A 26470-nucleotide genomic window follows, 5' to 3' on the forward strand; every position below is an offset into this window, starting at 1 on the left:
AACAATTCAGACTTCTTTTTCTTTCATAGCCCTGCTTTAATTATTATTGGAAAATTACATACTGGATATATTTTCTTTTTAGCTTCAACAACAGCAATTGATAACACCTCCAACATCAGTGATCATATTATCATAATGTTAATGACAACATAACATGCCGAAATGTCGAGCATTCATTACAAATAATGAAGATAAAAATCAGCACTTTGCTTATATACACATTTAATATATTTTTTAATAGCACAAAATATTGATTTAGTGCTGTTTAGTCTTAAATAATGAAAATAAGTTATGTTTTTTTTTTAAATTAGGCGTGTTAAATTAATCAAATTAAAAACTGGAGATGGAAAAATATGTTCTTTCCTCAATCTACAGTGATAAAGTTATTTCTCCAGCATGTATTGATATCAACAAGTCGAGTAGGATGAACTGCTTGTTGTATACCTCATTTGTAAGTCACCTTGGATAAAAGCGTCTGCTTAATGCAAGTAAAAAAAAAAAATAAATTAAAAAAAAGTTTGGCTTGACATTTCTAAAATAATACAAACAAAAATATCCTATGCTAAGAGGAAACATATAGGGAAAATATTTTTTATTAAAACATTTTAATATGATGTAAAATTTACATGAATCCTTGTAAAACTTGACAAATATTAAAATGCCTAATATTTAGGAATACAAATATGGCTATGTCAGTCAATGAAATGGATTTCCTTTTGCTTTTTACCATACTGGTTATTTCTTAATAAAAGCTCTACTGCAGTATACAAGCAGGATTCACAACTCCATTAGGACCCTTGTGAAGTCCTTCTGAACATCCAGAATGTGGTTCTTTCACATGTTCTTGCAGCAGGCCTTCTTCTCCTGTGTGTCGTCTGCTGGAGCATTAGGTTGGGACAACGTCACGGCATTGATAGAGCCTCGGGTCACTTCTTTGCTACTCACCTTTTTATGGATTTCTGAGAAAAACAGTAATGACAACATGATTATGATAATGAAGCCAAGTGCTTGTGTACACAATATTATTTTGGGGATATTTAATTTTATTTTATCAATCAATAAATTCCACTAGAAACAAACCTTGTTGTATTATTTTATTTTAATTTAATACTGTGAAGCTGCTTTGATACAATCTGTATTGTGAAAAGCGCTATACAAATGTATACATGCATACACCAGGCCTATTTCAAGCCTGGCTGAAGAGGATAAATCCAGAGGGCAAGGAACACATGTAAAGTACATGTAAATAAGGTCTGATGTGTTCAGAATACACAGTAGATGTACCTGAAAGCACAGTGTTGAATGCTGCCTCAACATTTACTGACTCCAAAGCTGAGGTTTCCATAAACAGAAGACCATTCTTTTCTAAAATGAGAGAGAAAAAAAATATGAGAATATATTAATAAAATTAAACTTGTGGTTGCTGGAATACATATATACACTGCCCATTCAAAAAGAAAAAAAAAGGTCGCTGTCTGGATTAAATAAGCAAATGCTTAAGAGTCTATGATTGGATCATCATTGCAGTGATTATTATGTTTGGCAACAGTTCTTCTAACCCTAATTGATGGAGTGTGTAGCTTTTCATTTCTTAAACAACCATGTAGGAAGACACATAATGGCAATATTCCAGGATGACAATGTCACAATTCATCAGGCTCAAATTGTGAAAGAATGGTTGGGATGGAGCATGAAGAATAGAATACAAGATCTTGACTAAAAACTAATGCACCTCTTGATGGAAATAACATCACCAAATTAATTTCCACCAAGAGGTGCATTGTAAAATCTCCTCCAGCACATCCCAAAGACTTTCAATGAATTTAAGGTCTGGACTCAGAGGTGCCAATTCATCCATGTATAAAATTGTATATATATATAAAATAAAGCAGTCTTCAAAAATGACCTGCAAAGTCCTTTGCGTCCTCTGTTGGAACCGACCGTACTGCTGCCAGGTCCGATTTATTGCCCACAAGCATCACTACGATATGAGCATCTGCGTGATCGTAGAGTTCCTTCAACCAGCGCTCGGCACTTTCATACGTCAAGTGCTTTGAAATGTCGTAGATTAGAAGGGCTCCAACTGCTCCTCGATAATATCTGAAGCATAGGAAGCCAGATCATATCAGGTTAGGTGACTGGATTTACTTCCTTTTCTGAATGAATAGAACACTGTCATAAAACATTACGTCATATAGAATGACAGAACTTGATTTAGAATGACAAGTGAGAAATTAATTGAACAGCAACAAGTGGTGAAATATGCTGTTACAAATAAATACACTACCTTTCAAAAGTTTCTTCTAGTTTTATTCATTATAAGACTTTTATAATGTTACAAAAGATTTCTATCTCCTTTCTTTTCCTCAAAAAATCCTGAAAAAAATGCATCACGGTTCCTAGAAAAATATTAAACAGCACAACTGTTTTCAACATTGATAATAATCAGAAATGTTTTTTGAGCACCAAATCAGCATATTAGAATGATTTCTGAAGGATCATGTGACACTGAAGACTGGAGTAATGATGCTGAAAATTCAGCTTTCTATATTAAAATAGAAAAAGGTTATTTTAAATTGTAATAATGTTTTTGTTTTGTTTTTTACTGTATTTTTGATCAAATAAATAAGCATATGAGACTTGTTTAAAAAAAAAAAATCTTACCAACTCCAAAATTTCGAATGGTAGTGCATAAATATATATAAATATATATAAACATAAATATTATAATTAAATAACATAAAATAATTTCTTTTTATTCTTTTTTTGAGCTCCACAGCTATGGTCAACATTAACTTTCATATTTTATTTTTTTTTTTAAGTGTGTTATGTTCCACAGAAGAAAGAAAAACATGGCATGATGTTGAGTAAATGATGTCAGAATTGCCATTTTTGGTGAATGCACTATAAGGTCCTTAAATGTTGCATGCAAAACTCACGCAGAAGTGATGGCCCGGTACCGCTCCAGTCCAGCAGTGTCCCAGATCTGAGCTTTGATGGTGAGACCATTTAGCTTCACAGTTCTTGTGCTGAACTCCACTCCGATGGTCGTCCGGCTGTCATGACTAAATTCATTCTTGGTGAACCGTGACAGCAAGTTGCTCTTGCCAACACCAGATTCTCCAATAAGAACCACTGCAACAAAACATGGAGGGGCATATGAGTCACAGAGTCTCTTCGAAAAAGGAATTCAGTAGGGTTCTATTTATTTACTTTTAAAGAACCCTTTATGCCAAAAACGGTTCTATATAAGGTGAAAGGTCTTAAATGATTGCAAAATACTTTCATATTTTACGCATTATTTTAATTTTTTTCAAGTGATAAAGCATGTTTACGAGTTGTTTAATTCATAAAATGTAACCAAAATATAAGATGATTTAAAACAAAATTAATTAATTAAAACTAAATCCATTAAATTGGGAACCCCTAAAAGATTCTATGAAGTGCTTGACAGAAGCCTTTAAGATTCTATATAGAACCTTTTCTTCTAAGAGTGTATAGAAATGCTAGCAACCAAGTCTTGGTGTCATGGCTTTATAGTGTCCTCTTGGCATAGGGCACTCATTGCACTAAACACAAACACTGCTTGGTGAACTCAGTAAACACTGCAAAACAATCATGGTGTTAATCGCAAATTTTTCATGGGTGGGTTCAATGAGTGCCTTATGGCAAGAGGACACTATATAGCATGACACCAAGTCTTGGTTGCTAGCATTTCTACACTCTTTAGCAACACTGTTTGTGTAAAATCGATGATTAGTTGCGGATTAAAGGACCAGCCATTTACAGACTCGTGATGCAATTGCCCAAAATGTAACGTGTTGTCTTGGACTTTTTTGAATTTAAGAAATTGGGAAATTATTTGATAATAAGGAGTGATTCTGACTTTAAATTCTGATTGGATAAGCCACATTCAAAACATTTATATTAATGTATTTGGCAGACACCTTTATCCAAAGTGACTTGCATTGAATTCAAGATTATTAATTAATGCATTGTCTTGGAATCAAACTCATGACCTTGGCATTGCAAGTCCCATACTCTACTGTTTAAGCTACAGAAATGCAGGGAAACCATTGTAAAATACAGATAAATGCACACAGAAACACACTGAAAGAAAACAAATGGAATTGGCACATGGTATTTTTCTGCCAAGACATTGTTCATTAAGTTTACAGACATTTCCTTTAACCTTAAAGAACAATGCAATGTGCAATTGAAAATTCCTTCATATTAACACAGTTTATTGGGCTCTATTTTTACTTATCTTAGAGTGAAATGTCATGGACTGAAGTCCCAGAAAACACACAAACTGATAAGTTGCTTTGGATAAAAGCTTCTGCCAAATGCATAAATGCATCTCTATCCAGTGAGAAACGCTAACACCACTTCTCCCTAATGTCATAAATTTATTTCAGCCATTTACAGAGTGAGAAAATAAAGCAGGGGTTATTTATCTTTACAATGTTCCACCATTTTACTCCAAGTAGGTCATGTTTCAATGTAATTATAATTCTCTTAAAGTGCAACATTAAAGGTAGGGTATAGGCGATTTGCAGAGAGGCTAGCAATAGCGAGCTAGCTTTGAAAGCATAAGATCCCACCCTCCCTTCAGAACCTCTCCAAAGCCAAGCCTCTTTCCAAACACATGAACGCGTACAGCAGGGAGCGAACAAAAGCGCCAAGAGAGACTGCGTTAAATGTCTCATAGCACATAGCATTACAATAATAATGAACATAAACAACTTAAAAAGCACTGACCTGTAGCACATGACTGCTGCAGATTCATTTCGGCGTTGATAGTGTTGTCAATGAAACGCATAAATTCGAGTGACGAACCGCTCCGAGTATAACGTCACAGGTTTCCATCTCTTCCAAATTACGGTAGTTATGGCGTGAACGCAGCATACGCTTGTTTTGGTTCAGGAAGAATTGTTAAAGGCGGCTGCAGTTTCAGTTGCGGTCGTCTGTCTAACTTATGAAATGCTCTGATGACTTGCGCGAGCAGGTGTGCGGAGGTATGAAAATACATACGTTGACAGGCAGGTAAGATATCGTATAATTGTATTCAGCCCGAATTCAATGATTGGACGGACATTTTATGGTCCTACGTCTTCCACAGACGCCATTTTTTTTACATATAAATATATTTAGACCACTTAACTTAATGATCAGTTTCAGGGTGTGAAGAGACTTTCATCCAGCATTACAAAAAATGCTTCTGGAACAAATCGCCTACCCTGCCTTTAATGTCTTATCTTATGCAATCACACATCGGCATCCTGATGAGGAAATCGTCCAGGCTTGTTGTTCATTAAAACTTGCGACAGAATTAGATCTAATCTTGTATTATTTTGCCAGAACAAACCCACACTGGATGAACAGTGTGTCAGTCCCAGTCTAACACTTCACTTTATGAAAACCCTGGTAATTGTAGGTGCAAACAAGAGTGACTCAAATGAGTCAGAAGTAAAGTCAACACTCCACCCATGTAGGACAATTATGACATTAATTTATCATGTTATGTCAGGAAATGGGACAATTATTGACATAAAAATGAAAAAGTGTTATAAAACGAGAAATACACAAGGTTTAAGCATATTATAGTAGCCTACGTATTAGTTAACTCATGCACAACTATGTGTATTGAAAGTGATATTTTCATGTCATTTTTGATTAAACCATCAGGACAGGTGATAAACATACTAAAGCTGGCCCTTCAAATGATCACGATTTTGCTTCTTTTAAATTGTTTCCTTTAAGTACATTGTGTTCTTGCGGTTTCAATTTAACCCGAAATGAAACCAACACACAATGCAGGTCATTATTAGTAGTCGCTGTGGTTTGGTGTCATTTGTGCAGATCACAGTTTCACAATGGGCTTCTTCAACAGGTAGGCTACAACTATTTCCCCTCCTATATTGAGTAACAGACCTCAGTAATCTTGTGTAAACAAACCCTTGTTGTCATGGAAATCAGATTTCAACCAACCCTCAGAGCTTTACTTAAAGGAGGAATTCAATTTCAGGTATTTCTAACCAATGATAAAACTTTTTTTTTGTATAATATAACAATGTGCAAAGTAAGTGACATTCTCTACAAGTACTGCAAAAACAGTGAGATGAATGCATAGTGATAATAACACTAATTAAACTTCATCTGGAAGACAGTTTAAGTTTAAATTAAATTCTGTTTATCATGCATTGCCACCGTAACTATACAGAAGTGTCAAATCTTACCTTTGAAAACAAAGTTGTAGGCCTCATCAGACCCCATATTGCCACTCTTGTAAGCAGATCTATCTTCACTAATCTAGATTAATGCTGCATGAGTCAAAATCCCAAGGAGAATCAAGAATGATAGTTTTCCCGCTCTGTGATTCAGAGACAGACCTAAAAGAGCAGAAAAACAGTACTAAATATAAATGAAATCCCACTGTTTATGGTGGCCAGTTCACTTGTTTGTACAAGGAACTAGCTCTGTTATTTAGCAGTTCCGCTACGAGATGTGCCGTACCTGGGGAAGGTGGGCGTGGCTTTAGTTGCGCTCAAGTCAGGTCAAACAGGTAAGGCGAGAACAGGTGCAGTCACATGAAACTGGGTGCAATACTGCACCTGCTCAGCCAATGAAAAGACGACATACACACCATCCACAACCAATCAATTTCTTTTAAGCAGTCTCTCCCAAGATCAGGAAGACATTTGCCATGGAAGAGCCCCTCCCGTGGTACATACCGTATTTTGATTTACATGGTTGAAACATCATTGCTTGAAACACAAATATTATAACTGATATAAGAGTTATATTTTATCTTTAGACACATTGCAACATATACAATGTGCAGAGGAATAAAATACATATAAAACATTCCTGAGTCTGTAAGTTTTTGTTTCAATTCATATTATTTCAGACATAAAAAAGTGCTTTAAATAAGGCAAAACAACAACATGTAACCAAAAATGTATTTATTTCATATTGTTGACACATGCAACACTATGGAAGTTTGTTTTAGCCACAGAATAAAAAAGGTAATTGTGACTTTATATCTTACAATTCAGACTTTATAACTCGCAGTTGTGATTTATTTGGAGAAATTCAGAGAGGAATTTTTTTTTTGAAAAATGCCTTTACTTTTTTCTCTCACAATTCTGACTTTCTTCTTAAAAGTGAGTTATTAACACGCAATTGCGAGATATAAATCTGCAATTCTGATTTAAAGTCAGAAATGTGAGATTGAAAAACAAAAAAACAAAATCGCAATTACCTTATTTATGTTTTTATTCTGTGGCAGAAGCAAGTTTCCATAAGACACAGCCTGATCACTGACTGTAAAAAGTCCAGAGACATAAATAAAAAAAACAAAAAGGAAAATAAAAAAAGAGAAATGCAGTTCAAATGTATTAATTCGTGTTTATGCAAATACTTATTTTGGGTTTAACCGCCACATAAGTTGATACAGCAATCAACTTGAGTATGGAAATAAATAAAGCCATAGATATTATTGTATAAAGGCCAAGATCTTGTACTCAAATCCACACATCAAAAGTACATCCTACGACGCTGCCACTTGTGTTAGTGGTTCCTCAAGGTACTGCACTAAAGCCTCAGCCTGTGAACATAAAAAAACATTTATGATTGTTCAAGAAAAAACATATAACGTAAACTTGAGCCTTAGTAATTGAGAGTTCATGAATACCACATCTCACCTTGGCTTTAAGCATCCCAAATCCGACTGTCTCCTTGGCATACATGCAAAGCAACAAGTTTGCAACACGTGTAATGGCCACCCTTCCCTCCTGTGATGACAGAGAAAATACAGTGCATTATAAAGAAAAATGATGGTAGAAAAATAAACACCTGCAACTGCAGTAGTTCATCATATCATTTCTGGTAAGGTTTAATTTCTAAAAACAGATTATAACCCATGTATTTAGCAATGGCCTAAAGCAGCTGCTGTGCTAAATTTGAGCATATCTTGTATAATGCATATGTTATTGCACATCTCAAAGATCAGCATTCACAATCATTTAACTCACTATAACCCAACTGTACAATTTCATTCCTACCATACAATCCATCAGAATGAATTTCAGTTTGTCCTCATTAAAGGCCTGGTGTCCGTTTTTGTCGTAAGCCGCCCAGATGTTGCTGGCAATAGCTGCAGTGACTCTTGCATCTGTGTCTCCATATCCAGAATACGCCAACAGGGAGCCTTCGTTGTTCAATAACCTAAAATAAAACACACCACAAAAACACTTTATAATATGACTTTGACTCGTAAAGTAGCCAAAAATTATATGAACACCAAATGACATCAGCAACCAAAATTTGTCAGAACTTCAGTTTTATTCATCATTTTTGCTCAGTGACTTTTTAAATAACTGTTGTTTGGGTGGTTTTTAGTGGATGTATGTCAGTCAGTTCTCCTTGAGTTCACAGTTAAACGTGTGTGGTTTTTTTTAATACATGATTTGATTAAGTGGCAAGTGCGTGCTTCCTCTCTCTCTCTCTCTCTCTCTCTATATATATACATATACACACACAATGTTTTAAATAAATGTCATTTGATTTGATATTTAATAATCTATTACAAAGACATTCCGATATTTTTAAGTATTACTCAAGTCTCCAATCACGTTTGGAGCTACTGCACGAATATGACATTTGTTAATGATTTAACATGCAAGACAACATTACCCAACAAAACCCAAGGACACAAAATACCTTAATTTAACATGTTTTGAATGTACATCATTGTTTTGTACCAGTGTATCTGCCAGCTAAAGCTACTGATATGAGCAAAGATTGAATTTCATATACTTACAGTGTGCTTTGAACGCCACTGGTGTTTGCTTGACTGAGTACTTGTGTTAATGCTTTAGGACGCAACATAATTTAAATGAAAAGAGGAAAGATACTAATAAACGTTTAAAATGTACGCGAGATTATAGCAATAACTTCCAGGAGCACAACAAGAAGATCAGCTGACTTCTTCCTTCCGCGCTGATGGTTCATGGGAAATGTAGTGTTATGGTACTGCCTAGGAACTACAAAACCGTGGCCTAGACTAAAGATCACTTGGGAGAGAAAAAAAAACCCTAGAAAACTGAACAAAACACGGATGATTTATTTACATGTTTTCGGGGCATTAAAATAAAGGAAACCACAAAATCAGTGTTCTTTTTTAAGGGGATTTCTAGTCATTTTTGGGCGCACATAAACTAATACTTTAAAACTTTTGTTAAAACGTTTTCTTGTATATTGGCGATGCATACGTGTTATAAAATCACAAATAATGTCAGTACTTTTTTATCGGTCTGACAAGGATTTAGTTAATTTAGGATTTAGGTATAGTGCTACTTTGGCTTCCAAGCAAATGCTTTCTTCACTATGAAGTATAGTGTGCTTTGACCGCTTATCTATTTTATTTTATCGATGTTATACTTGCATGTAAATACAATATATACTTTAGAGACCTCCCGACCTTCTGTCTTTACTTCCTTTGGGGAGTGAGGGCCTTCAGGGCACAGCAGCAACAAGTACAGCCATTGATTAAAACTGTGAGGGTAATATCACATAGGGACTTCTTAACTTCAACGGTTTGTTGCAACTAGCTCGCCCCATTAAGTCACAACCTGTTTATAATTTACATATACATTCTTAAATATAAAGGTTCTTTATTTGGCTTCTATAGAGAACCTTTAACATCCATTGAACCTTTCCAATGCACTAAAGGTTATTTATTGTGGGGAAACAGGTATGTTAGATTATTAAAATGTTCTTCACACCTTTATTTTTAAGAGTGCATGGTTTCGAGACTTTGACCAATGAACTTCCATAATTTTTAAATAATCTTTTAAAAATCATTTTTATAGTAACTGCACCCACAAAAAACAATTTGTACAGCTGAGCATAACAGAATCTGAATTCACCGTAAGGTTTACCATAACTTTTATATGGTAAATCTTATAACTTCCAGGTTTTCAAAGGCCAACTTCTCATCATATTGTGTGCCAAAGTACATTACCAATGTTATTTAAGGAGCAATCTTAATGCTTAAAGCTTTGTGATAGCAGAAATAAATGCATGTACAACGTATCAAGACGAACAAATGACTTTTGTGTGACCTCCCCTAATTTGACAATACCTGCAACCCTCAGGTGAATTAAAAACATAGTGGTTATAAGAGAACATGATCATGCAATCCTTAAACCGTTATTTGTAAACCATTTCAAAAAGCATTGCAAAGAGTGACTCACATTGGACTTAAGACAAAATCAGATGTTGGCTTAAAGGAAATACAAACCTCAATTAATGTATGCTTCTGTATTGTAATTCAAGTATAATAAAAAGTGGATTATGGACGTGCAGCAAAAAAAAGTTGAACATTTTAATTCACATCAAATCTCTGTTAGTATATATAGCTGTTGGTTAGTACTGAGAGAAGCTAGCATCACTATCATGCTGTAACCAGTTTTTGATTTGCCAGAGCAACTTGAGGATGATGTTTCCAGTATACAATACAAGTGTGTTCCAGGCACTAGAATACTCCTATGTCAAAGCATAAAGATATGGTCAAAACAAATGGTTTCTGCGTTCGCCACTGCTTGTTAAGCTGAGAAATATTTTATTGATGCTTTGTTACAGCCTTACCCATATGACAAGCCTTTACGGTCAATTGAGGTACACTCCTCACAAAGGCAAACGACTAAAGAGATGACTGAACATCTTTCCAAATCTCATCTCCAAAATTCATTCCTTTTTTCTAAAATAGCTGAAGTGTAAGCAATCAGAGTCAAGGTGTTATAGTGCTCCAACATGTTCATGTCTATTAGATTTTGATTAACACATCAAATGTCAAGGAACGCTCAAATCAACGTCAACCGAGGAAGGTGGAAAGGGAGTAAAGGGTAAGCTCTACATTTCTGCAATAAATACTGGTTTGATCAGGCATGAATTAGAAGAAATAGAGAAATTAAGGAAACCAAGCATTCTCACAGAAGACAAGAATCTCTCCGGCCTCAGAATTCAAGCGGATGGATTTTATTCTCCTAACCACCGAGTAGTGCCTCAGGTGAGCATGTTCTAATTGTAAGGAATGGTAACTTAAACTTGGTTCAGCAAATGTAAGCTTTGTCCCATCTTACTAGTGATGAGGGATTAGTGTGACGTCATTCCACAGCGATTCTGGTTTGGTTTTTTTTTTGTTCAAGGAAACAAATTTGAAACCTCTCTGCTTTGATTCAGAGATCAACAGATCGAAGCAAAAAAAAAAAGGAAATAAAAAACAAGATTGGAGTAATTGGAATTCTGTCTATGTAGGGCTTGTCAGATTTTATGTGATGAAGGACTATGAAGGACTTCTTGTCTCCCTTCGCACACTCTCAGCTGATGGAATTAAGAAGGCTGGGAGCCGAGCAGTCTTTCGATGGCGGCATTGATGTCCCCCCCGGTGGCGATGAGGGCCTGCAGGTTGGCTTCCCTGTTGATGAAGCCCATGGCACTCAGCTGCTCCAGCTGTTGCTGGAAACGCACTTCTGGAGTCTGAGTCTGCAAAGCAAAATAAAGTGAGTACAACCAACCATACTCTTAAGAAGTGTAATTAACAGTAACAACAAAGAAACAAGAGTACCGTTGCACTCCCTCCAGCAAACATCTGTAACATCTGTTGCATGAGCTGCTGCTGGGCGGGATTAGCTCCAGCAGCGGGGGTGGGGGCGGGGCCCTGGCCTGAGGGCGGAGGATTCTCAGGAGTCACATTCACACCTGTGGGCAGTGGGGCAGTAGGAATCCCAGTAGGAATCCCAGTAGGAATCCCAGTAGGAATCCCAGTAGGCATCCCAGTAGGCATCCCGGCAGGCATCCCACCAGGCACCAGACTACAAAGAGACAAGACATTTAATTGGGAAAGAGCAGATATGGACATACTGCTTGTTTAATTGTTGGATCTGACAACTAATTGTTCTCATAAATGGAATAACACAAACTTGCTTAATAGGCAAACGTGTGCTGTAATCTAGAGGAAGCTGCATTTACTTGGTGACAAAGCCAAGAGGGAAATAACTAGTAGAAAGAGGATGTGTTCTCTAAGGTTTCTCACTCTGTAGAGAATGTAATACTAGTGCTAAGCAATATAATAATAAAAAAAGAAAGATTTTGCTGGAAATATAAAATACTTCAAACTATCCAATTAAATATATGAATTTAAAATAGTTCAAAATAGTATTTTACATTTGCCCTGCATGTTTCATGTTTTTTTTTAATGGTGGTTAAATCAAAACTGCACCTGGGCATGAGACCAGGGGCTTCGGTTTGAAGGGTTTGCAGTCCTTCCTGGATCTGCATTAGGGCTCGCATGGCTCGAGGATTTGTCATGACAGAAAGGGCTTCTGGGTTCTGCATCTGTGAGTGAGTCAGAAAACAAGTCAGTTAGCACATGAAAGTAAATGAAACCCAAATCCAGAATCTACAACAATCCCAACTGGACACACCTGCTGCAGAAATACAGGTAGCTGCTGTCTCATTTGATCCTGCAGCTGTGGATTTCCCGCAAAGAGAGGGTTGTTCATCAATACCTGAAAAATGCTTTTTTATTAGTACCAGAACACAACAACAAAACTTTGAGAACTATCAAGTGATGGTCTTGCTACCTGTGAGGCAACGTCAGGATTCTGAGCCAGGGACTGCATCATGGTGCGCATATAAGGAGCAGAAAGCATGTTCTGCATAAGCTGAGGGTTCTCAGAGATCTGTTGCATTAGGCTTTGCATGCCAGGACTGTTGAACATGCCTAACAGTGAACCACACACACACACACAAAGTTTAACATAAAATCAATTCATTTGAGATGCTTTGTAATTCTACACAGCAATGTAAATTTCACCCTTTTATGCAGTATTCGACTAGGATAAATAATTTCTTAATTTGATTTATTGACAAAATAATCTGTGCACATAAATTATCTGCTTGCAAATTCTCCACAACAAATCCGCAAAACAATTCATGCAGCTTGCTTTACAGTTAAAGACAAATGTTTACATATAATGCTATTACCGTTTCCTAGGCTAGAGGAGCCGATGCCCAGAGGGTTGGACACACTGGGTGTGGTTGAGCTTGTGGTGGAGCTAGCGGTGGTAGCCGTCCCAGAGGTGGTGGTGGGGGCGTTTGTGTCAGGGGGGCCCCAGGGATTTGGCAGGGGCTCTCGGTTTTCTGTCCTGGAGGGCTGTACTCCGGAGTTTTCAGCATTTCCACCCAATGCCGAGAAGGGGTTATTTCCAAACTATTCAAATGATGATGCAATATAACATTTACTGTTAATAATAAAATTAGAGTTCATATTTTAGGCGACAACCCATTTTTATTTTTTATTATAAATAAATACATATATAATTTGAAAATAAATATATCTGACCTGTTCACGTGCAGCGCTAAACATTGGCTCTTGAATGTCTGTGTACATCCTCCGAAGAGCATTATAACCCCCGGGAATACTCTCTAGGTTACTAAGCGCCCGGTCCTGGTTACGCATCATCTCTTGCATCATGGCTGGGTTCCGTGCCAACTCCATTGTCTTAAAGAGCAAAAAAAAAAAAAAACAGTGTTGTAAAATCAAATCAAGCTAAATTAACGTGTCCATTTCCATGATGTAGTAAATGACCAATTACATACCTGTCTCATGAGCTCTGGGTTATTAAGCATGTGTGAAATCTCTGGGTTACGCTCCATTAGTTGCTGCATCTGTGGATTGGCTACGATCATCTGCCTCATCAGGTCAGGGTTGGACATCATGCTCTGCACAAGGGGGTTCTCCATGATCTGAGACAGCATCTCAGGGTTAGACATGAGCTGTCGCTGCATCTGCTGCTGAAGCTCCATGAAGTTGGCAGATCCCATACCGAGGTTAGACAGGCCTGACAGGTCACCAAACCCAGCTGAAAACACACAAGGACAGCCAGAGTATAACAAAAGCAAAATAAAAGTGCAGAATTTTCTTGCAATGAACTGTATTAGGATTCACAGCATTTGTCTTTCAAACGATTATTTGTATGAAAGGAACTAGATTAGTGGGTTAAAAAAAAATTCAGTCAATAAACTGAACAAATTCTTCTCATGTACATTGCAAGAAAACATTGTGGAACTACATTGAACACAGACAATGTGGTGATCCCCAATATAAACATTTAAAGGGCACCTATTATTCCCCTTTTTACAAGATGTAATATTGGTCTTGGGTGTCCCCAGAATGTATTTGTGAAGTTTCAGCACAAAATACCCCACAGTTAATTTATTATAACCATTTGAAAATGTCATTTTTGGGGCCTGTTTTAAAAAGAGCTGTTTTGGTGTGTACCACCTTAAATGTAAATGAGCTGCATATCCCCGCTAGCCTGACTACATCAGACTTCGTACTTCCGCTCAATTTCATTTCGCTTCTGTACTCAGTCTGAGACCGCGTCAGAGCTTTCTGTTTTCCACCGGTCTGAAAACAGCCGGGCCAATCAACGAACAGAGGGCGGGCTGAGAGCCGTGACGTAGACGCTGATTGTACCGTGGATGCGTAGATTTACTTCACATAATCTGCAAAAGTCGTTCACAGCCATGTTCACTCCGGTATTTCGCTCGATGGTTTTGTTTTCGCATCATACATGTGTTTACAGTGGAAGTTAGATGTGGCTGAGCATGCGCATAACACACGTCATAACCAAACGTTATGTGATTGGCTTACGGGTAACCAATGATTTTAAACTTCAGACAAGCGCCCCCTAGCAAGAGAGAAAACACTTCTCTATTATGCCATTCCAGACTCTGTCTACGAAGCAAAGTGAAGTAGCAGAGTCTGGTATTACCAGGCTATATCCCCGCCCTGCTGGACCCAGATGATGAAGAGAGTCCGGCAGAATAAACACGAATAAAAATGGACCAGGGCGTCTCGGAATGTTTTTTTAAATACATTTATGTACTTATAGAGTTTTAATCGCGTCCCCTTTGCAATTATGGATGTGCAACACACACACAGACAAATTGTGATAACTTTTGCGCAATTTTTTGAAACTACACACACACAAATACTGTGATAACGTTTGCTAAGTACAAACGAAATTATATTTATGCGAGGGGTGCTGTTGCGTCATGTTGACATTACTTGTCGTACAGGTGCTTATGTGGCAAATGTGAGAAGATGGCTACAGAACCAGAAAACAAATGCTGCAGGGAGATAGACGTTTATATACTGTATATGGAGATAGAGGTATTCATTTATTTACATTTGTAATTGCTGCAAAAAATAATACGTGACATAAAACTGTCTGACGTTGTTTGTTGAGACATCCCATGACGACGACAATAAATAGCTTTAGGCGCATTTGTTGTTACTGCTGACATCGATTGAAATGACTATTTGCTCAAAAATCATAAAATACACTTACTTCTTCTGGAGGTGACGTTGGATCACGAACAGTAGGCAACGATCCACACTTGATGATTAACTTTGACCCTCGTTCACTAAACAGTCAGTCAGAAAATGATTCTCGCAAACATAAACGTATTTAGGAAGTTTAAGTGGCGCCTTTTCTTCATAAATAAAATCCATCCGCTGCGTTTTCAGTGGCTCTGATGTCAGTGAAGACATTAGATTATGTGTAATCTTATCTTGTGTCTTCTTACCACAAGACATATGTCCATTCTTACATCCCACAACAGAACACCTACACTTCTTAGGAGACATTACCGGCTGTCGTTGAAACAATGGAGGATGGTGTACAGATCACCGAGGGCGGGGTCTATGCCAAAACCAGATTGTCAATCAAACCACGTCGGTGGGGCTTAACGCAATTCTACGTCACAGTGAGGTCAATCTTAGAACAGGGCGTTCTGAGACAGTGCTTATGATTTATTGAGATTGTAAAAAAACCACTGGGTGGATTTTTATCATTCTAGGGTGGTTTTGCTCACACACTGCCAACACACATTTATGTTCAAACACCATGTAAAAGTGAATTTTGCATAATAGGTGCCCTTTAAAAAAGGCATTCACCTGGTATTTATGCATGTACATAGAGAACATTTTGAATTATTTATATGCCATTACAGTATTAATAAAGATTTTAGATTTATATTTTATATTTCAATTTAAGATTTTAAATTAAAGTAAGCTTTTTGGAATTGTTTTATGTGCTTTTGCCATTTTTTTTTTATATATTTGTATTTAGCTTCAATTTATATTTCAGTTTTAGTAATTTTAGTATTTTTTTCTGTCATCTGCCAAGGAAAGATTTCAAATTTTAGTTTAAGTTTAAATTTTATACATATTTGTTTTTATTTCAGAATTATTTCAATTAACAAAAACTATTTTTAACAGATTAGTTAACAAAATAGTCACAACACAAAACACTACACCAATATTATGGAATTTCATTAAAAACAGACTCAATAATACAAACTTAAAAACATAATTCACCTAATATATTGGCTGGCTGTGACGGGGTCGGGGACGTCCCAACGCTCTGGGGTGTGCCCAGGTTGCCCGTGGGGCTCGGGGTAGCAGTTCCACCATTGTTGCCCTCTGATGGTCCAGGGCCAGAAGAAGCAGAGGTCTGCGAACTACCACCACCCGAAGTCCTACAAGCACAAAACACCCCAAAAGTGAGCCACTCAAACGGCATAGGCATTAACTCACAAGACTCGCTTTGCATATGAAAAAACGGTTCTGTTTTGACTATAAAAGCAGGTCCTCTTACTTTTGTGCGGTTTTGATGACCAGGTGAACCGTGAGTCCGTCTTTAATGCCATGCTGACCGAGTGTGTCTCCATCCTTCAGTATCTTACCAGCAAAAATCAAAACCAACTGATCTTGCTTCGCCTTGAATCTTTTGGAGATTTCTTCTTTAAACTGTTAAGAGGTCAAAACATGCGGGTTATAATGTTATACATCGAATCAAATCAATTCAACCTCACTTCTGAATAACATCACGGTCTCTTTTATTAAGCCTAAGCTCGTAAACATCATCATAAAACAGCAATTAGTCAAATAAACTGACACAAACATTGGAGCATAGCACCATATTTGAATGAAAAGTCATTTAACACGCTGTTTAGTCTATCCATAAAATTCTGAAGTCAAAAATACAAAGCAAAACAGAAAGAGCGCGACCAAAGATGACAGACTAGAACCTTCTACATGAGCAGGCCGTTTCTTTAACGACAACCGCGAGTTAGAAAACCCCACTTTACATGCGTTATAAAACACAAAAAACAATGAATGAGATTCTCAGAATAACCGCATTTAAGTAATAACAAAAGTGAAAGTCATTCTAAATATCCACTGCGAAGGTTTTCGGCTCTGGCTGTTCGTCGTCAATCGTTAGCTCGCCGGCTAAAGCTGTTAGCCGCTGGTGTAACGAACGCCCGGGTGCCACAAACAACACGAAATCGCGAAAAAAATCACCTGTGCGACAGATGAATCTTCGGCGATGGCTATTTCTTCTTTATCCTTCGGTGTTTTGACGGTGACCTTAATGATAGTCGCGCTAGCGGCGGCATTTTCTTCAGTGTTCGTCTCCACGGCAGGATCCGTGCCGCTATTCTCCGCCATCTTTACTCTTCTTTTACTTCATTACATCATCGCACCAACAAGCATCGGGGAAAAGTGCTACAAACGCCTTCTGTTCCACAGCGGCCTCTGGTGGTGTGGCGTGTCATCGACTTCACTTACTGCACTCGTTGAATGAAATCATTCAAGACACCTTATGATGTGCAGCATAGATAGACATAATAAATATATAGGCTAGACGCCGTTGCCGCGATACGTCAACGCGTGCGCCATATTGCTGAGGGCAAGACTGCGCTGTAAACAAATGCAAGTAAACGGGTGTGCTGCGGTTTTTCTTGATAAAAACAAAACTAACGTTTACGTTTATCAACCGATTTCAGTGGTTTGTACGTGGTGTACAAAAAGTTCCATCTCTAGTTATTTGAAATCTCGATAGTTAGACTCATAAAGTATATATTTTTTTTTTTAATAAGGAATTGTCAAAGCTCAGGCTTGTCATGTATTTGGCTTTTTATTCTTGGATAAGAATTGTGAAGACCCCCATACTGAGATACAATTTAATTTTCACATTAAATGAAATAAAGTTTTCTTATTGTGGAAAAAGCATTTTCTGTCTTTGACCCAATTTATTAGGCCGGCCGGGCTCAGGGTTTCACACTGTGATGCAATTGTGTTAATTGCTAAACACAGGCAGGAAAAAGTTACTGAATCCATTGTAATTTAAGCCTTAGGAACCAACTTGGAGCCACTTCATAAATCACAAATCACTTGTTTTGTGATTTACTTACTGTAAAAACAGTTTTCACACATTTACACACAACGACTCAAAATTGTTCACACATATTTCTAATGATGGGATCAAACCAAATGTACAAAATAAGGCGGTTCAGAGTGCACAGATGCACTGATTGCTGATACCAACAATAAATAATCTGAAGTGGAGGAAGAGGTGGTGGGCAAGGAGGATGAGAAAGAGCAAGGTGTGGAGTGTTGTCCAGGCTGGATCTGGCACACTAGAGGGTTTTTCCATTTGCCTGGTAAGAGAAAACATTGCCTGTGATGAGGACAAAGTCCTCAGGCCGGACCAACACGAAGACGTGATGCTGAGACAGAGTGAATCTCTCATTACTGTAACTTTGATTTTGCTGTTGCACAACTCTTTTGAGTGTACTGTAACATTATTTTTACAGTAGCCTATGCATGTGCTGAATTTACAGACATTCAGTACTATACAATATTCAGAACAATACTATCCTTGCAGTGCATACAATATACAATATATTCACCTGTAAGTTGCAATTACTTTAATTTTTTTTAACGTAATTTCAAAAATGCTGTTTAATAATCATGCATGTTCTAGAACTATTTTGTGAAGGGGGAACAAAAAGTTATGAATTTACATAACTATCATTTGGGCCATTATTATTTTCTGATGCATGAGCCTTAATTGTTCCTCCTACAGAACTTGTCTTTACCTTGTGGGAAGGTTGAAGTCCATCACCTCCATCTGCAGCATGTCTCTGACAGTGTCTCAGGTTGAGGGAATGACGGTCATCACTATCACCTCAAACCCAAAGAGCAAATGTCCCGGACTGTGTCAGATTCTGGTTTCTCTGTTCTGCAGTCCAGTGTTCTGTTTCATGGTATAAAAGGGAAGCTTAAGGAAAACTACTCAGCTTTTGGAGTGAGTCAGACACAAAATACAACTAAAACGTGCCATGGTTGTGTCCATTTAAAGTGTTAATTGTATACGACTAAAATAAAATATTTTGAAAATGTTATGAAAAATTGAATGTCTGTCATAATCAGCAGCCATATCAGCCTGAAGCCCAAGACTGGTTCTCTTGTTCAATAGATAGTGCAAATTATAATTAGTGTCATCAATATTGCGGAGAGGATTGTGTTTGCATGCTTTGAGTTTTACTATAGCCTGGATACAATATCCCAGGGACCTTTTTGGCTCTGTAGTGTGGTAAGACTTGGGTCTCCTTTTGATAATTTTTGTTTCTAAATCAGTTCATGTTATTCAATGTCTTTTCAAAAAGTAAACTATTGACATTTAATTCGATTTATTCATAAATATTGAAAGCATTGATATATTTCTTTGTTTGCTTTTGCCTATTAGTTCATAATAGTTGGAATAGTGTGTATTCTTCACGCTATAGTTTCCTAGTCCTTGTCTGGTGTCTATTAAAGCCATATCTTACATTATTTCTGTGTTTATGATATTTCTGATTCTGTTTTTTATTTTATTTTTATATATTGATTGTGTGTTTTACAGCTGGTCATCATAAGGATTCTATACTTATTCAGTGGTGCACTGGCTATCACAGCTGTTGTGCTGTATTCAGTGGACCTGGCAATGGAAAATACTTGATATTGCAAAATATATTATTCACTGTATGATGAACCACCTTCCATTACAGAGAAACAGAGGATGGAAATGTGTTTAGATGGTGTAAGACACTTAACGAATATTGTAAATATGTTTACAACAAATATTTTGATAGTTAACTCAAAACATGTAAATTATGTCATTTTTATAGTTGACTCTTTACCCACTTGTAGATTATCATGAGAGGACTAGATATCATGATGATAGTGTTGTCGGTCCTTCAGCTCTGTGTGAACATCAGTTTCTGTGTTTTGATTGGGAAATCTTTGTGCAAGAAGGATGAAGATGCAAAGGTACTGTATCATCATCATCAACACAATCAGTCAAATCCACTGTGATCATGAGCGATTCTGAGAGCTGATGTGTGTGTTCATGTTTGTTTGTGGCTTTGCAGTCGGTGGAGGATCCAGAACTTCACAAGACACACAAAGATGAACACACAAAATAATCAAAGTTAATCTGTTTGCTTGTTATGGAATGGCATTTTGTCTCTCATTTTAATAGTAAAATTATGTCACCATCTGCAATACCAAATCATCAAGCTACATCTTTATTCTTACCTTTTCTTTTAAAACAAAATGTACTTTTAGAAAAAAGGGCACTTTTAGGCTTCTTTTTAAAGACAGATGAAGTTCCATGTCCCTGAAAAAGCAAAACTGAGACTCGTCAACTAAAACTGACACTAAAAACATTTTTGTTAACTAAAATAAAGCTGAAATAAAATATAAATATTAGACTAAAAACATAAAATAAAATTAGAAATATTGCCTGGGAACAAACTAAAATAAGTTGAAGCACTAAAATAACTAACCATAAATAAAAACTAAATAAAAAGAAAAAAAAGCAATATACATAGTATAATTATTATTATTATTATTATTTTTTACAAAGTTTATTCTACACAGTGTGTCCAAAAAAGATTGTATGGTAAAAAAAAAAAAAAAAAAAAAACTCATGAAAGCCAAGATGAAGTCATTTATTTAACTCACAAAAGAAGAGGTTTGCATGTATCACCACCAGGTGGCTTGTGTCACATACAAGTCAGCCGCTGTAGAAAATGTGAGCCAACAGCAGAGCCCACAGACAGTGCCAAGGGAAAATGGCCCAACAGGCTAAACCCAGCATTTGGGTTAAAAAAAAAGAACCCATTATTTTTAAGTGTGTTAATTGCTGTTATGGATTCCTGCAGTCATTTATCACTGTGACAGTCTGGCAGTAGTTCTTACCTTTTTTATCATCACAGAATGGCCCTATGGTACGTGTTCCTGGTTTTGTGTGCCTTGTGTTTTTGTTACATGGACTTTTAGGTTGCTTTCTGTCGTGTTCTTGACTCAAGTCAGGTGGTGCAGCGCCTCCAAGTCTGGTGGTCCCATTTAGTCCCAGCACCTTTAAGTTTGGTGGTCCCAAGTGTTTTTTCTTTCTTTCTTTCTTTCTTTCTTTCTTTCTTTCTTTCTTTCTTTCTTTCTTTGGTATCAGAAACAGTTCTGTACTTAAACGATTAAAAGTAGTTTCTGGATGTCCATCAGGATTTGTGAGGTAATCCTTTACTTTTTTTCTTCAGTAATTAATGTTTTTTAAAGATATATTGTAGTCCACAAAACATTACCAACACGCATAATAAATAATTTTGATTGTAAATTATGTAATCACATTCCAGCTGAAACCAAAGTTTGATGCAACTTCGAAATATAGAAAAAAATTATTATTTTCTTTGCATATTGTCCACTTGAATCTACAGTATTTATGACGGTTCCAGCTGAAACCTTTAATATCCATGTTCTGTTTAAAGAAACTAGCATAATATTGGTATTGCATTATTCTCTGCTAACCACAGTCACTGGGGTTAAGTTTGTAATAACCTCTGTAATAACTAAAACTTTCTGCCTTTAATACAAGGAAGGAACCACTTTCTTTGTGATTGTCTCTCCTTTACTCTCCCATTGATTATACATGGAACTCCATTAAGCTTAAAAAATGAAAGTACACTTTTTATTTACTATATTTAGTTTCATTATTTTATTGACTCTTTACTTTAAAACCACTGTAATTCAAGCCTTTATTCTGCCTTTAACAATAGGGAAGGAACCACTTGCTTTGTGATTCACTATGTCACTACTTTTAAGTGATTCAGAGTGGTCGAAAGATACATGTACATGCTAATACTGTGTGGTCACCAGACCAGAATAACAGGTAGGGTTAGGTTTATTAAAATTACTGATAGAAAATAATTAATGAATTAGGAAAACTTTGGGGGCCAGGCAGGGGTACCAGGATTCAGACACCATGTCCCATAACTATGAACTAACAATGAGCAATACATTTGTTACAGTATTTGTTTTAAAAATACAGCTGTTCATTGTTAGTTCATGTTACTTCACAGTGCATTAATTAACTAATGTAAGTAGTGGGGCTGTGGATCACTAGGTGGCGCTTTTACGGGCAGCCGCATGAGTTTTGAGCTGCTCAGCAACTTGCCTCTTTTAGTTTTTTAAACCATGTTAACTTAACATAGTCTAGAAATGCACGAACGGATCACCAAATGGTGTGATTTTCTTCCTAAATTGGGTATCAGGACATTTGGATGGAATTACTCTGAGGAGATCCCCGTTCATTTATCAATTCAAATCAAAGTATAAACAAGTCTGTCTAAGTACAGGACGGAAGAATGTCCTTAAGTGTGGAAATGGAATTAGCTGCAGAGCAATCTATTTATGTTGTATTTTTGTGACTGGCAAACTAAAAAGATAATATAAGATAATAAAGATAATATAATTAAACTATTTATAATTATAAACAATTGTGGCCATTAAATGCACTGAATTCATAAGGAACAAAAGATCAAATTAAAAGATTGGTGACTAGTTGTTACTGGCAATGATGGGTTTTTGTACTTATTGAAGAGTGTTCTTTCCTTGTCTTGGAATCAGCAGAATGGTTGTGAGTTAATATTGTTGATTGTATAGTCACTGGAATAGGACAACATAAATATGTGTCAATTGTCTTCTTGATTATAGTAAATGTATCTTCTGCTCAAATGTATAAAAGGGGATAGGCGTCAATAAGCTTAAGCTTCTGCCTTTTGAGCATCCACGTTTTTATTTATTTACTTATTCATTTGCGCATGTATCCTTCTTTAGTTTTGCCTACTGTGCTGAACCGTGTTACTATGTAGAACTTTGTGGAACTCAGATGCTCAAAAAAAAAAAAAAAAGAGATATTTGATGGATTCTAGGAAAATTGTGGCCTACTCGACTACAGCTGGATGGATGAAAATTCTCCACTGTAACCTTTCAAGTAACTGTCTCTGTCTTTCCCCAAGTCAATAATGACACAACTCGGTTTTAAGAACAGTTAAAAAAATGTAACAAGTCTGAAAAGATATGCATCCCCTTTGGCCCCTGAAGTTAAAACCATCCTGGAGCAAACTGGGATTCTACGACTTATATCTCGCCCAAGGGGTAAGAAAGCTGGGAAAAATTACATTTGCACAATATGTACGATTGTTGGAAATCTTCCTTCTTTCTGTGGGACTACAGTGGATGTTAAGAGCAAGCTGAATGAGTTAAGTCTGTTTACTTCTGACTGTTGCTACCATCCTAAGAACCTAATTTACATTAAGACAAACCAACATAAATCAATGCCAACCATGCCTGGTTTTCTACTTTCCAATGTGCGCTCCGTGACTATCCTGCTAAATGCTGGAAATTGGCCCACCAAGCCTGTTAAGCACATTTTTTTTGTAGAAAACGTATTCCTGAAACAAATAGGCAATTGAGCCTTCTTCTATCTTCTATTCAATCTAGCCTTCATTCATGAGGCTAGTGATACGGACCCTGAGGCTAAGGTTAGTGCCTTCACTTCCACGATCAAGTCTATCTTAGATAAAACAATTCCATTTAAGAAAGTTTCTATCACAAATAATGATAAACCTTGGATGACCATACAAATTAAAGATCTGATAAAAGAAAGACAGCGTGCCTTTTGTTCTGGCAATAAAACATCCTACAGTAAACTAAAAACAATTATTGCCAAAAAAATTAAGAATGCAAAGAAACAATATTATAAACATGAGGTCGAGAAACTGCAAATCACCAAGCCTAAACAATGGTTTAAGTCTGTGAAGGCTTTAATGGGGATGGAAGGAGATAAGAGTGATATGGTGGTGTCTCAGGATCATAACATCATGCAATATGAGTGTGACAACTTGGCAAAGCACTTTGCTTCTGTGTGGGATTATGCGAGTCATATTTCACCGTCTGAGGAAGAGGTTACCTGCAAGTTATCCAGTTGTAGTATACCTCTTTTGAGTATTGGACAAGTTAAGGTTAGACTCCGCAAAGTGAAGGCAGCAAAGGTGGCTGGTCCTGACGACATTCCTCCTTGGATATTAAAGACCTTTCACGAGGAACTGGCACCGGTGCTGTGTGATATTTTTAACACGTGCATGCAAAACAATATTTTCCCAAAACAATGGAAGAAGGCTGTGGTCAAGGCTGTTCCCAAAAAAAAAAAAGCCCAGTTTTCCATTAGATTATCGGCAGATTTCATTACTCAGCTGTGTTGGAAAAGTGTATGAAAGAATCCTCAGAGATGCTATTCTGGAGGATACAGTTGCTAAAATTCAACCATCACAACATGGCTTCATGGCGAACAGATTGGACATCCATGCTGTTTTTGTTGATTTTACTCAAGCTTTTGACACAATTGATCATTGTCAACTGCTTTATGCTTTAGCTGACATGAATGTCAGACGACCGCTCTGGCTCAGTGTAAGGAGCTATCTGAGTAACAGAGAGCAAAAGGTGAAGTGGGGCTCCTGTGTGTCTAACTCCTATCCAATTACAGCTGGTGTTCAGGGGGGACTTCAATCCCCTCTGCTTTTTGTCATCGCCATAAACAGCTTGGATTTCTTTCTGCCTCCTTCAGTAATTCTGGTAAAATATGCTGATGATTTAACAATCACTGAATTTTTAATGGGATCCCTACCAGGGTTAACTCAGAAGGCCTTGGATTCAGTGGCGGATTGGGGACAGGAATTTTCATTTGCAATGAACAGAGGTAAGACAGTGGACATTAGCGCCAGGAAAGATGAAAACATTCCCTGCCCTTCCTCTCCTGTAATATCAGGACATGCAATTAGCAGAGTTTCCACCTTTAAACTGCTTGGAGTTCCAATTTCTTCTGATCTGTCGTGGGACGCCCACATTAAGTACATGATTTCGAAAGTGCGTCCTAGAATACACTATCTCTGTGTTGCTAAAAACACGGGTCTCCCTTGTGATGTTTTAATGAAAGTATATCTGACATTTATACGGCCAGTTCTTGAGTACGCTAGCCCAGTATGGGGTGGACTACCTAAAGGTCTCTCTGATGAGTTAGAGAGGGTCCAAAAACGTTGCTGTCGGATAATAGGTGTTCCAACTTCTACTCTCCCATCACTGAGTGAGAGGCGCGACGAGGCCACTATACGTACTTTTACAAAATTACTCAAGGAGAGTTCATCACCACTGCATTGTTTCCTGTCTGTGGCTTCAAGACCTACTTACCTATATGGCAGCGTAGGGAGTTTGTTGTGCCCAGGCTTAAATCAAAAAGACATGAACTTTCTTTTATTTCACATGCTCTTAAACTGTTTTATAAATAATGTACAGGGGTTTTTTTTTGAACAAAGCATGATTTATTCCAGTTTTTTTTTTTTTGTGCATCTGTTTTACTCTACTTGGTTGGTTGGTTTATTTTTATTTCATTTATTTAAATTAGGTATATAAGGTTGTCTTGAGTATGTGTTCTGTTTGATACATTTCAGGGTTTTGTCCTTCAATATCCTGCCTTGTCAAACTCTAAATAAAACTAAACTAAACTAAATGTTAAAATTAACATTAACAAAGATTAATAAATGCTGCATAAGTGCATTTCATTTTTAGTTCATGCTAACTAATGTAGTCAAGTAATCGAACCTTATTGTAAAGTGTTACCAAAAAAATTTGATTTGAGTTCATTAAAATGAGCTAAAGCAACTGTCATTTGCTTCAGTTTTATTACATCACATGAAATGTAATTGGTAAAATATAAAGTTAGCTTAACCCATTTGTGTTGGGACTACATTAATCATTTTTGTTGCATTGACTGAAACTGGGCTGTGGATTTCTATAGTTCCCAGAATGCTTTGCATAGGACTTGATCAGGAGATCATGTTGAAATTAAGTGCTATTTTATGTGTTTTTAAATATTGACATTTAAAAGAATGGATGTTATGTTGACGTTTTTGTGGTTAGCATTCTGCTGAAGAGAAGTGGTTGTGGTTATACACAAGTGCAAACTATGATGAATCCTTTTTCACTGAGTAATAACTGAGAAAATGTCAGCAATACGTAATTTCTCACTTGTTCATTAATAATAATAATAATTTGTTATATTTAAATAGCGCTTTTCTGGGTCCTCAAAGCGCTTCACATTATGGAAGGGGGGAATCTCCTCAACCACCACCAATGTGCAGCATCCACTTGGATGATGCGATGGCGGCCATA

The 26470-nt window shown here is 36.9% G+C and overlaps 3 protein-coding genes across 3 annotated transcripts; all 3 read right to left on the minus strand.

Annotated features, from left to right (window-relative positions):
• Positions 1 to 24: 24 nt before the first annotated feature.
• On the minus strand, positions 25 to 6654 carry rab25b (RAB25, member RAS oncogene family b). The gene is made up of 6 exons (XM_084089122.1): positions 6517 to 6654; positions 6240 to 6392; positions 2940 to 3135; positions 1907 to 2100; positions 1285 to 1365; positions 25 to 959 (listed from the first exon to the last, which is right to left on the minus strand). The coding sequence occupies exons 2-6, from the start codon at positions 6274 to 6276 to the stop codon at positions 835 to 837; spliced, it is 633 nt and encodes a 210-aa protein (XP_083945248.1). The 5' UTR covers positions 6277 to 6392; positions 6517 to 6654; the 3' UTR covers positions 25 to 834.
• A 296-nt stretch (positions 6655 to 6950) lies between these two features.
• lamtor2 (late endosomal/lysosomal adaptor, MAPK and MTOR activator 2) lies at positions 6951 to 9013 on the minus strand. The gene is made up of 4 exons (XM_084089123.1): positions 8825 to 9013; positions 8067 to 8229; positions 7707 to 7796; positions 6951 to 7609 (listed from the first exon to the last, which is right to left on the minus strand). Exons 1-4 carry the CDS (start codon positions 8890 to 8892, stop codon positions 7553 to 7555), a joined length of 378 nt encoding a protein of 125 aa, XP_083945249.1. The 5' UTR covers positions 8893 to 9013; the 3' UTR covers positions 6951 to 7552.
• A 1353-nt stretch (positions 9014 to 10366) lies between these two features.
• Positions 10367 to 17622, minus strand: ubqln4 (ubiquilin 4). Its single transcript, XM_084089121.1, has 11 exons — positions 17444 to 17622; positions 16737 to 16888; positions 16457 to 16617; positions 13669 to 13931; positions 13412 to 13570; positions 13054 to 13279; positions 12651 to 12790; positions 12492 to 12575; positions 12287 to 12402; positions 11633 to 11879; positions 10367 to 11550 (listed from the first exon to the last, which is right to left on the minus strand). Exons 1-11 carry the CDS (start codon positions 17588 to 17590, stop codon positions 11398 to 11400), a joined length of 1848 nt encoding a protein of 615 aa, XP_083945247.1. The 5' UTR covers positions 17591 to 17622; the 3' UTR covers positions 10367 to 11397.
• Positions 17623 to 26470: the final 8848 nt, after the last annotated feature.

The sequence above is a fragment of the Abramis brama genome (assembly GCF_963993115.1).
Source record: "Abramis brama genome assembly, chromosome: 17".
Classification (NCBI taxonomy): domain Eukaryota; kingdom Metazoa; phylum Chordata; class Actinopteri; order Cypriniformes; family Leuciscidae; genus Abramis; species Abramis brama.

Bases quoted from the DNA above. Each gene is read 5' to 3' on its own strand.
- lamtor2 (XM_084089123.1), bottom strand. From the start codon at position 8,892: ATGTTGCGTCCTAAAGCATTAACACAAGTACTCAGTCAAGCAAACACC. The intron at 8,230-8,824 runs GTAAGTATATGA...GTTTTATTTTAG, and splicing joins AGTGGCGTTCAAAGCACACT to GTTATTGAACAACGAAGGCT. The intron at 7,797-8,066 runs GTAGGAATGAAA...CTGTCATCACAG, and splicing joins TCATTCTGATGGATTGTATG to GAGGGAAGGGTGGCCATTAC.
- ubqln4 (XM_084089121.1), bottom strand. From the start codon at position 17,590: ATGGCGGAGAATAGCGGCACGGATCCTGCCGTGGAGACGAACACTGAA. The intron at 12,576-12,650 runs GTAGCAAGACCA...AGCATTTTTCAG, and splicing joins ATCCTGACGTTGCCTCACAG to GTATTGATGAACAACCCTCT. The intron at 11,880-12,286 runs GTGCAGTTTTGA...GTCTCTTTGTAG, and splicing joins GCCCCTGGTCTCATGCCCAG to TCTGGTGCCTGGTGGGATGC.
- rab25b (XM_084089122.1), bottom strand. From the start codon at position 6,276: ATGGGGTCTGATGAGGCCTACAACTTTGTTTTCAAAG. The intron at 2,101-2,939 runs GTGAGTTTTGCA...CCTATGCTTCAG, and splicing joins TACCGGGCCATCACTTCTGC to ATATTATCGAGGAGCAGTTG. The intron at 960-1,284 runs GTACATCTACTG...TGTTTTTCTCAG, and splicing joins ATTCAACACTGTGCTTTCAG to AAATCCATAAAAAGGTGAGT.